At 44.4% G+C, this 11,431-nt stretch overlaps 1 protein-coding gene across 1 annotated transcript in view; it reads right to left on the minus strand.

Annotated features, from left to right (window-relative positions):
• LOC129865518 (phosphofurin acidic cluster sorting protein 1-like) overlaps window positions 1-11,431 on the minus strand; it is a 55,451-nt gene that overhangs the window by 8,482 nt on the left and 35,538 nt on the right. Inside the window, exons 7-15 of the mRNA XM_055938376.1 lie at window positions 11,185-11,262; window positions 10,422-10,481; window positions 6,372-6,532; window positions 5,016-5,115; window positions 4,182-4,265; window positions 3,972-4,093; window positions 3,497-3,644; window positions 2,044-2,148; window positions 413-519 (exon numbers count right to left, since the gene is read on the minus strand). Of these exons, the coding sequence (XP_055794351.1) occupies window positions 413-519; window positions 2,044-2,148; window positions 3,497-3,644; window positions 3,972-4,093; window positions 4,182-4,265; window positions 5,016-5,115; window positions 6,372-6,532; window positions 10,422-10,481; window positions 11,185-11,262 (965 nt within the window). The remainder of the gene's footprint in view (window positions 1-412; window positions 520-2,043; window positions 2,149-3,496; window positions 3,645-3,971; window positions 4,094-4,181; window positions 4,266-5,015; window positions 5,116-6,371; window positions 6,533-10,421; window positions 10,482-11,184; window positions 11,263-11,431) is intronic.

Below are 11,431 nucleotides of genomic sequence, written 5' to 3' on the forward strand. Positions count from 1 at the left end.
TAGCGATGAGCACGGTTAATCAAATATCCAATATTCGAATATTCGAACGGAAGCTAGCATTCGACCACTTGAGTGAGCGTGTTCATTTTTTTTTATAGGCCTACTTTGACAATGAAAAAGCTTTGCTATAAATTTTAATTAGACTGCCCTTGTGACATTGTGACCTACAAGGATACACCATGACATTTGAAAAAGTTAATAAAAAAAGAGGAAATGAGAGAGGAGGCAGTTTCCCGAATCAACTCGAAGTTTTGCGGTCTAAATATTTCATAGACAGTGAGATTAATAGAGCATAGATAATGTGTTAGACCAACAGACTCGCAACTGTGTGTGTGTGTGTGTGTGTGTGTGTGTGTGTGTGTGTGTGTGTGTGTGTGTGTGTGTTCGCGCGCATATAAAGTGTTAGACTTACAACTTCTGGATGCGTGTGAGGACAGCAGACAGCACCGCCTGGATCTCAGCTCCTGAACACGTACACACCACCGGGTGCCTCTGTACCTGCAGCTGCTCTCCCACGTACTGGAACACACACACACTTAAAGACCTGCAGCAACATACAGGTTTGTTCTGACAACACACACGTGTGCACACACTAGTGATGCGTGGGGAAGCGCCGAGATGAGTTTAGGGTCAAGGGCGGGTTGAATAAAGAGAAAAGAATAACATTTAAAAAATCCATAATTCTTGTGCAATTTATATCTATAGGCTACATTTGTTTTTCTATCATTATTTTAGGTTATCTGGTATTAGTGACTAAGGGCCTAACTGTACCCACCAAATAGCCTACACGGCAATCGCCAAACGCTTTTGGGAACGGGCAAAAAAAAGTTCCCGTCGATCCACCGAGGCAAAAAGGACAATGTCGACGTTGAATTCAATAAGAGAAAAGCTGCGAAATGGAGAGTTGAAAATAAAGAGAAGGGAGGGCCAGCAAAGTCATGTTTGGGAAAGAGTTGGTGAAGTGGTAAAAGAGGACGACAGCAAAGTGATGTTATGTGTGACGATCGTGAGGCGCTATACAAATTTGACAGTCACAAGACGGGGACTAGATAGGCCTATGGGCACGTCAAGGGAACTGTAGCCCACTGTTCAGATGGGTTAGATGCAAACTGAAATCAGGACACTGACTGTAGGTCCTCTCACAGAGCCTTAATATTAACTCTCGCAGACTTAAGCATTTCTTGCTGTAAAATGATACACCGAATGTGGTCTAAATTTTGACTGAGGAACAGGAGTGGAGAAATACGAATTCTTTCTTTCAGCTTATTGAGAGAATGCGAATGCGCAGTTAGATACCGTATGTAGAGGCGTTATCTTAGCCAGCATCATAAACGCTGATAGTATTTCAACCACATAAAATATGCACCCAAGCCCGAACTGAAATCTTAACAGAAACACGTTAGGTCGTTACCACTGTTTTCTATTTCCATACAACCGGTCAAACTGCACGGAAAATCTTTCCAGTTTTGAGTTACTGCATTTTCTCCCCGGTCCCTAAACGTCCTTGCTCGCGAGAGGTCACAGAGAAAGCTTTAACCGATGTCAACTACGGTAGATTGAAGCATTGAATTCTATCGATTTATGACACTATTCTGGTCATCAAAAAGTTTGTTTTGTCTTCTCGGGCAACATATCGTGACAGAAGAGCATGTTTTCTAACTATAGACAAGTTGACGGGAAAGAAAATGGCCAACCAAAATGTCAGAAACGACAAGAAAGAATCTGCTCGAAAAATCGCTCCGCCACACAGGCGGTTAATAGTGGAGGACCGGCTTGTGGGAATGGCTGGAGCGGAAGAGCATCAAATTACATCAAACACATGGTTTTTCCAATGCGTTCGATGCCATTCCATTCGCTCCGTTCCAGCCATTATTATGAGCCGTCCTCCCCTCAGCAGCCTCCGCTGTTCCGTCGTCTCGGACTGTAGCCTACGGCGCATTTTCTATATTAGCTGGTTAGGGTCGGACGCTGGCCTCGGATTTTCACAGTCAGGCTGTTACGGCTGGGTTATTAACACCACTAGCACACACACACGGTTCTTACCTGGCCCTGCCAGTCGGTGCCATTGACCAGGATGAGACTCTCAGGCAGAGCCGCGTCAGACAGAAGGATCTGGTTCAGCTGGTCATACACCGCCTTCCTCAGGACCTACACACACACACACACACACACACACACACACACACACACACACACACACACACACACACACACACACACACACACACACACACACACACACACAGTGGAGCAGTTTCTTTTTAGATGACTCAACAACACATACATCATTCATTCTTAGTCTCTTCATCATGGGTACATTCATGTTCTTTAGTTAGACGAGAAGAAGGGAGTAGGGGGAGGAGAGGAACGGAGAGATCAAGATGGAGAGAGACAATATCTTTTGCTTTTTTTACCAGGTAAGTTGACTGAGAACACATTCTCATTTACAGCAACGACCTGGGGAATAGTTACAGGGGAGAACAGGGGGGATGAATAAGCCAATTGTAAACCTGAGATGATTAGGTGGTTATGATGGTAAGGGACAGCTTGGGAATTTAACCAGGATACCGGGGTTAACACCCCTACTCTTACAATAAGTGCCATGGGGTTTTTAGTGACCACAGAGAGTCAGGACACCCGTTTAACGTCCCATCCAAAAGACGGCACCCTACACAGGGATATTTATATATATTTATTTTTGTTGACCAGAGGAAAGGGTGCTTCCTACTGGCCCTCCAACACCACTTCCAGCAGCATCTGGTCTCACATCCATGGATGGATGAGATGTGACAACTGGAACTATAGAACCCCCTGCTATAAGAAATAGTGTGTGTGTGTGTGTGTGTGTGTGTGTGTGTGTGTGTGTGTGTGTGTGTGTGTGTGTGTGTGTGTGTGTAACTGTTAGCGTGTCTTGGGGTTATGATAATTATGCCTCTGTAACTATCTCACTCATCATTATTCACGACTCAATCAGCACTATTCGTATTCATGGTAGTATCCACATTCATGTAGAAGTGTTTAGAAACATATTCTATTCTTATTTACAATAAAAGTGACTCCAAAATGACAATACATTATTTACCATTCATTTCTATTGGGCACAAAATAATCTGAAACACAACCAAAACAAACAACAAATGCATCCAACAAATGTGTAGAGTCACAAGCTTGATGTAGTCATTGCGTGCTATGAATATGGGAACAAATACTAAACTTTTTACTCCTTTAATACACATAAGTGAATTTGTCCCAAAAAATGGGGGACTATGTACAAAAAGTGCGGTAATTTCTAAACGGTTCACCATGGATGAAAATACCCTCAAATTAAAGCTGTCAGTCTGTACTGTAACCTCATAGTCATTGTATAATTTCAAAATCATCCAAAGTGCTGGAGTATAGAGCCAAAACAACAACAAAATGTATCACTGTCCCAATACTTTTGGCTCTCACAGTAGTTTTAAGAATGTGTGTGTGTGTGTGTGTGTACATGAGTTACCTGTGAGCTGTGTCCCAGTTCAGGGGATCTCTCGCTGTCGGAGCTGTTGGTCCTCCCCCCTTCACTGATTGGTTTAGACAGCTGTCTCTCTTTCATAGGAGTACTGCTCTGTCTCTTCTGTTTGGGGGTGGGACCTCTGCCGTCCAGCCTGTGAAACACACACACACACACACACACACACACACCTTTTAAAGAGACCAATGCAACCAGTGTGGAGGGTATTACGTGTTTGTGTTAAAACGCCAAACTGACCCCAAACCCTTTCCTCTAGGGTTGAAGGATTGGAACAATTCTACCTTTCAGAGGAAAATATGCACATCTGCAAAGGCACCTGGGAGGTTGGTTTGGTATCAGGCATGTGTCATTATGTTGGAGTCACTATGGCAAGAGTCTGTGTGTGTGTGTGTGTGTGTGTGTGTGTGTGTGTGTGTGTGTGTGTGTGTGTGTGTGTGTGTGTGTGTGTGTGTGTAGTTACCTGGGGGAGGGCATGGTCTGTCCTCCTCCACTCTTGCTGCTCTTCAGGGGTGTACGGGGTTTCTCAGCCCCCGACACCGTAATACAGGGGCCCTCCGGAAACATCTCCTGATCCGTCAACTCCTGCACACAGAACACACACAGATTAGCTGGAGCTCAAAACGGATCGCTACCTCTTACACAGCACACAGAGCCCGTTCGAGCGTCTCACCAGCGTGTCCGTCTCAGAGAGAGTCTCCGCCTCCAGGTTGCGACTGCGTGAGTGTTTCATCTCCACAGGCCGCTGCTCCCCCTGCTGGGGACACGCGGGAAAACACAGTCACCACCACACATCTCACCTAGCCACGTATTACCAGACCTGATGACCGCGGGATGACCGCTGCGCCGTGAATCTCAATCCTTCACCTTCGCCCTTTTTTTTCCTCTCTCTCGAACATTCCTCTCGGTTGTCTCCGTTCTGTTTAAGCCCCTTCTCACAAGATTCCTCCGGGACCGAGAGACCGAAAAAGGGTTTCTATCTCAAGGCCATCAGACTGTTAAAACAGCCATCTCTAACACAGAGAGGCGTCTGCCTACATACCGACTTGAAATCATCGGCCACTTTAACAAACGGATCACGAGTCACTTTACTAATGCCCCTTTAACAATGATGTTTACTTATCTTGCATTACTCATCCCATTTGTATATACTGTATTTTACACCATCTATTGCATCTTGCCTATGCCGCTCGGTCATTGCTAATCCATATATTTGTATGTGCATATTCATATTCCATCCCTTTACCTAGATGTGTGTGTATTAGGTAGTTGTGGAATTGTTAGATTACTTGTTGATATTGCTGCACTGTCGGGACTAGAAGTACAAGCATTTTTCGCTACACTCGCAATAACATCTGCTAACCAGGTGTATGTGACCAATAAAAATTGATTTGATCCCTTACACCCCTCCCTCCATCCTTTAATGCATTATTTATCTCCCTCTCCCCTTCCTTCGCTCAGTCCCCTCTCTCTACTCCCGCCCTCCCTCTCTCCCTCCATTACTCACAGGGCTGAAGCAGGCGTCTCGTCCCAGGCTCCCTCCTCTGCTGTTCAGGCTGGTGATTTCCGTCTGAGAGCTGGACTGGGACATTCCCTCAAAGAACGGCCTGGATGGACACAGACACACAAGTTAGCACCGACTGTAACATACATGGAATGGTGTGTTCATAGTGATGATCAGTATTTGGAGTTGAGAAATAATGTTCATCATTAGAAAGAAGATATTCGTCTCTTTTCTGCTGTATGTATTAAACATTTGTTTTATTCTGTTGTTGCTAGCAATGTTCATAACATCGTGAAATAAAAATACACTTTGTGTATATTCAGTGCATTCGGAAAGTATTCAATGCTGCAGACATTTTTTGGTACCCTTACCAGATCGGAGCTCTACGGACAATTCCTTTGACCTCATGGCTTGGTTTTTGCTCTGACATGCACTGTCAACTGTGGGACCTTATGTAGACAGGTGTGTGCCTTTCCAAATCATGTCCAATCAATTGAATTTACCACAGGTGAACTCCAATCAAGTTGTAGAAACATCTCAAGGATGATCAATGGAAACAGGATGCAACTGAGCTCCATTTTGAGTCTCGTAGCAAAGGGTCTGAATACTTACGTAAATAAGGTATTTCTGTTTAAAAATGTTGAATACATCTGCAAATTTTTTTTTTTTGCTTTGTCATTATGGGGTATTGTGTGTAGATTGCGGAGGATTGGGAGGGCCTCCCGAGTGGCGCAGTGGTCTAAGGCACTGCATCGCAGTTGCATGCTGTGCCACTAGAGATCCTGTTGAGTTGGCCGCGACCGGGAGACCAATGGGGGGGCACACAATTGGCCCAGCGTCATCCGGGTTAGGGGAGGGTTTGGCCGGCAGGGATGTTCTTGTCCCATCGCACTCTAGCGACTCCTGTGGCGGGCCGGGCGCAGTGCACGCTGACACTGTCGCCAGGTATACGGTGTTTCCTCCGACACATTGGTGTGGCTGGCTTCCGGGTTAAGCGGGAAGCAGTGCGGCTTGGTTGGGTCGTGTTTCGGAGGACGCATGGCTCTCGACCTTCACCTCTCCCGAGTCTGGAGTTGCAGCAATGAGACAAGACTAACTACCAATTGGATAGCGCGAAATTGACGGGTAAAAAAATTATTTAAATACATTTAAAATATATATATTTTTTTTAAGTCACTGAGGATTTGTTTTTTTTTAATCCATTTTAGAATACGTCTAACAAAATGTGGAAAAAGTCAAGGTGTCTGAATACTTACCGAATGCACTGTACGTCAAGAGAGTGTGTACGTAAGGCTTAGGTGTGCTGTGGGTTCTGGTTGTGCGTGTGTGTATATACACGTGTGTCACCATAGCAGCTACCTGAGTTTAGGTTTGGGTGTGCTGAGGATGCTGTCCGTCTCTTCCATCTCAGGTCCGCTGTCAGAGGGGTTGTACATCTCCAGGCTGTCATAGAGCTCATCTAAATCCTCCTCCACTTCCTGGATCTGTTCACTAGAGACGTGCTCCAGACCAAAACCCACCTACACACACACACACACACAAACAGATCAACATATTACACAGGTACAGAAGCATAGCGCACTCATACCAACACCACAGACAGAGGCATAGTCTTGTAACGCACAGACATGGAAAAGGAAAAATAAACACAAAAGAGGTCCAGTTGTATTACCACATCTATCTCTTTGTCTCTCTCTCACACATACTTGTGCGTAGAGCAACACTGTCACATTGGGTAGAGCAACACCTTCGATTGCAATTCTAATGTCTGCAACTTGCACAAAACAGGGTGTCCGGAGAAGTGAAACAGAGAGGGGGAAGGTGTAAGGCAGAGAAAGTAAAAAGTCGGAGTTTGAGTGAAGAACGTTTTTGTATCTCAGTCGATCAAAGAGACACACACACACACACACCATGCCCACACCCCATATGGTCCCCCTCAGATCCGACCTATGCCCCTCCTGCCCACCCCATGCCCCCCACACCCGCAAAGAGGGCCTCAACATGAAAGTCACACATACGCCCAGGCCGTGAGCTGGCGAACAGGCCCAACCCCCACTCTTACACTCGCTCAAGCCAATGGCATGTACCAGATGATCAGCAGGCTCTGCTCACACTTACTGGTCTGAGGCCAAACCACACAACTAACATTGGACACTTCATGGAACACAAAGGCTTCACTATCTCATCCTTGAATATCCAAGGCCTGAGGAAATTTGCCTTTGGCCTAAAGAGCAGGAACCTGGACTTCACTAAAGACATCAGAAACACAGACATTGTCATCCTACAAGAAACATGGTATAGAGGAGATGGACCCAATGGTTGCCCTCTAGGTTACAGAGAGCTGGTAGTCCCATCCACTAAACTACCAGGTGTGAAACAGCGAAGGGAATTAAGAGGTATGCTAATTTGGTATAGAGCAGACCTAACTCACTCAAACTAATCAAAACAGGAACATTTTACATTAGGCTAGAAATTCAAGAGGAAATGATCGAAAACAGAAAAAAACGTCCTCCTGTGTGCTACCATACCTTAACGATGACAGCTTCTCCATCCTAGAGGCGGAGATCCACAATTTCCAGGCCCAAGGACATGGGCTCCAGAGTGGCACAGCGGTCTAAGGCACTGCATCTCATTGCTAGAGGCGTCACTACAGACCCTGCTTTGATTCCAGGCTGTATCACAACTGGTCGTCATTGGGATTCCCACAGGCCGGCGCACAACTGGCCCGGCGTCGCCCGGGTTAGGTTTTGGCCAAGGTAGGCCGTCATTGTAAATAACAATTTGTTCTTAACTGACTTCCCCAGTTAAATAAAGGTCAAATAAAATTAAATACTAGTCTGTGGCAACCAAAATGCCAGAACTAGACAAGAAAAGAACCTGACACCGTCAGTACACAGGGGAACATACCTGGAGGTGACAGCATTCCCTCCCCCATATACCACCCTAGGCACAACTACGACAACATAACCAACAAAAACAGGACAACTCCTGCACTCTGGGTATGTACATAGTCAATAGTAGGCTTCGAGGGGACTCCTACGGTAGGTACACCTATAGCTCATCTCTTGGCAGTAGTACTGTAGCCTACTTTATCACTGACCTCAACCCAGAGTCTCTCAGAGCGTTCAGTCAGCCCACTGACACCCTTATCAGATCACAGCAAAATCACAGTCTACTTGAACATAGCAATACTCAATCATGAGGCATCAAAGCCAAAGGAACTGAATAATATTAAGAAATGCTATAGATGGAAGGAAAGTAGTGTGGAAACCTACCAAAAAACAATTAGGCAACAACAAATTCGATCCCTTTTAGACAACTTCCTGGACAAAACCTTCACTGTAATAGTGAAGGTGTAAACTTGACAGTAGAAAACCTAAACAGTATACAGTACACTTCTGGGAAAATTGGAACACACAGAGTTATCTATCCAAAACATAGATGTATGGATAAACCAATACTCCAGTCTTTTTGGCCCGATACCAAAGAACAGCAAAAAATTATACATGATCAAATACAAATCTTAGAATCAACTATTAAAAAGACTACCAGAACCCACTGGATTATCCAATTATATTGAATGAACTAGAGGACAAAAACCCTCCAACCCAAAAAGGCATGTGGTGTTGAAGGTATCCTAAATTAAATGATAATTTACAAACCACAAATTCCAATTGGCTATTCTTAAAAATCCTCTTCAGCTCTGCCATCTTCCCCAATATTTGGAACCAAGGACTGATTACTCCAATCCACAAAAGTGGAGACAAATTTGACCACAATATCTACCGTGGGCAACAGCAACCTTGGGCAAATCCTCTGCATTATCATTAACAGCAGACGCGCTCATTACATTGTTTTTACTAAGGAAATGTACAAATGTCAAATTGGCTTTTTACCAAATTACCGGATGACAGACCACGTATTCACCCTGCACACCCTAATTGACAAACAAATTAACCAAAACAATTGCAAAGTCTTCTCATTCTTTGATGATTTCAAAAAAGCTTTTGACTCAATTTGGTATGAGGGTCTGCTATTCAAATTGACGGAAAGTAGTACTGGGGGAAAAACATCCAACATGATAAAATCCATGTACACAAACAACAAGTGTGCTGTTAAAATGGGCAAAAAACACACATTTCTTTCCTCTGGGCCGTGGGGTGAGACAGGGATGCAGCTTAAGCCCCACCCTCTTCACCATATATATCAACGAATTGGCAAGGGCACTAAGAAGGGCCTAACCCTAACTTCTATGCCATAAAAAAAAACATACAATTTGACATACCATTAGGATCTGGCAAAAAATACCTGAATCAGTTATAGAACCCATTGCTCCTTATGGTTGTGAAGTCTGGGGTCCGCTCACTAACCAAGAATTGACAAAACGGGAAACACCAAATTGAGACTCTGCATGTAGAACTCTTCAAAAATATCCTCTGTGTACAACGTAAAAAAAATAATAATACACGCATAGCAGAATTAGGCCGATATTCGCTAATTATCAAAATACAGAAAACAGCCGTTAAATTCTACAACCACCTAAAAGGAAGTGATTCCCAAACCTTTCCTAACAAAGCCATCACCTACAAAGAGATGAACCTGGAGATGAGTCCCCTAAGCAAGCTGGTCCTGGGGCTCTGTTCACAAACAGACCCCACAGAGCCCCAGGACAGCAACACAATTAGCAGCAACCAAATCATGAAAAAACATAGAGAATTATTTGACAAATTGGAAAGAATTACAGTAGGGCTAGAATGCTATTTGTCCAGAGAGTACACAGTGGCACAGTACACAGGAAAGCTTTGACTATGTACAAACTCAGTGAGCATAGCCTCGCTATTGAGAAATGCTGCTGTAGACAGACCAGGCTCTCAAGAGAAGACAGGCTATGTGCACACTGCCCACAACATGAGGTGGAAACTGAGCAGCACTTCCTAACCTCCTGCCAAATGTATGACCATATTAGAGACACATATTCCCCTCAGATTACACAGATCCACAAAGAATTCAAAAACAAACCCAATTTTGAATAAACTCCCAAATCTCTATTGGGTGAAATCCCACAGTGTGCCATCACAGCAGCAAGATTTGTGACCTGTTGCCACAAGAAAAGGGCAACCAGTGAAGAACACCACCGTAATTACAACCCATATTTATTTTCCCTTTTGTACTTCAACTATTTCCCCATCGTTAAAACACTGTATATAGACATAATATGACATTTGAAAGGTCTTTATTCTTTTGGAACTTTTGTGAGTGTAATGTTGACTGTACATTTTTGATTGTTTATTTCCCTTGGGTTTATTATCCATCTCACTTGCTTTTGGCAATGTAAACATATGTTTCCCAGCCCCTGAAATTGAATTGAGGGAGAGAAAGACAGAGAAGGAGCAATAGAGAGATGCCTACCTCATCAGAAACCTTGAACCTTTTCAGCAGGGCCACAAACTTCTGCTTGATGTTTGGTTGCTGTAAGAGAGACAACTATTATTTCCCCCTTGGGGTTAAGTGTTCTAGGAAACATTGAGTTCGTGGACAACTGTCAAGCAGCAGCACATGTCTCTATAGACCTGGGTCGAATTCATTAGCGCAAGACCGTAGCAAAAAATTTTTTTTCCAAAAGAAAAAACAAGCGTTTCTTATAGAACGAGCTTCGGTGGTCCCCTCCCCCGTGTCAGTCCGTTTTCTCCCGTCCGGTGCCTTTTGAATATGACCCATCTACAAAGACTTGACTGAATATGAATATCAACTGACCAGAGAACAGATCATTTAAGATGCTGCTGCAGTCCAAGAAAAAAGTGATGCTCAGGTGTTTTACAGTGTATTCTATCATATAGTGACTAGTACAGCCATGGCCTCATTCTGCACGCATGTGTGGGTGTGTGTGTGTGTGTGTGTGTGTGTGTGGGAGTGTGTGTGGATATATTTTCAGAATTGTATGTTGACCTCCTGGGAAATGTAATTACACACATTGAAGAAGAACGGGAGGAACAGAGTGATGGCAGAATTAAGGACAGTGGAGGGAGAACAACAGAGGGAGAGGTTGACTGAAGAGAGGGGTGGAGAGAGGGATGGGTGGAAAAAGAGGGGGGATAGAGGGAGGTGTAGAGAGGAGGTTTGAGAGCAGGAGAATGGAGCGAAAGAGGGAGAGAGGGATAGAAGGGTTTCTCACTCTGGTGATGGAAGCATTGGAGGTGAGCTTCCGTCTGGGCTTCTTCTTCCTCACCTCATCCTCTTCATCATACAGATACTGACAGAGAGAGAGAGAGAGAGAGAAGTGGAGGGGAGAACGAGGGATGACACAGAGGGGGGAGGGGGATAATTGGAGAGTTATTCAGAGCATGAGACACACACACTCACAGCAGGTTATTTATACCCTACCAACCGTGACCTCCTTCCCTCCATCCTTTCACTAGTCC

The sequence above is a fragment of the Salvelinus fontinalis genome, chromosome 11 (assembly GCF_029448725.1).
Source record: "Salvelinus fontinalis isolate EN_2023a chromosome 11, ASM2944872v1, whole genome shotgun sequence".
In the NCBI taxonomy this organism is placed as follows: domain Eukaryota; kingdom Metazoa; phylum Chordata; class Actinopteri; order Salmoniformes; family Salmonidae; genus Salvelinus; species Salvelinus fontinalis.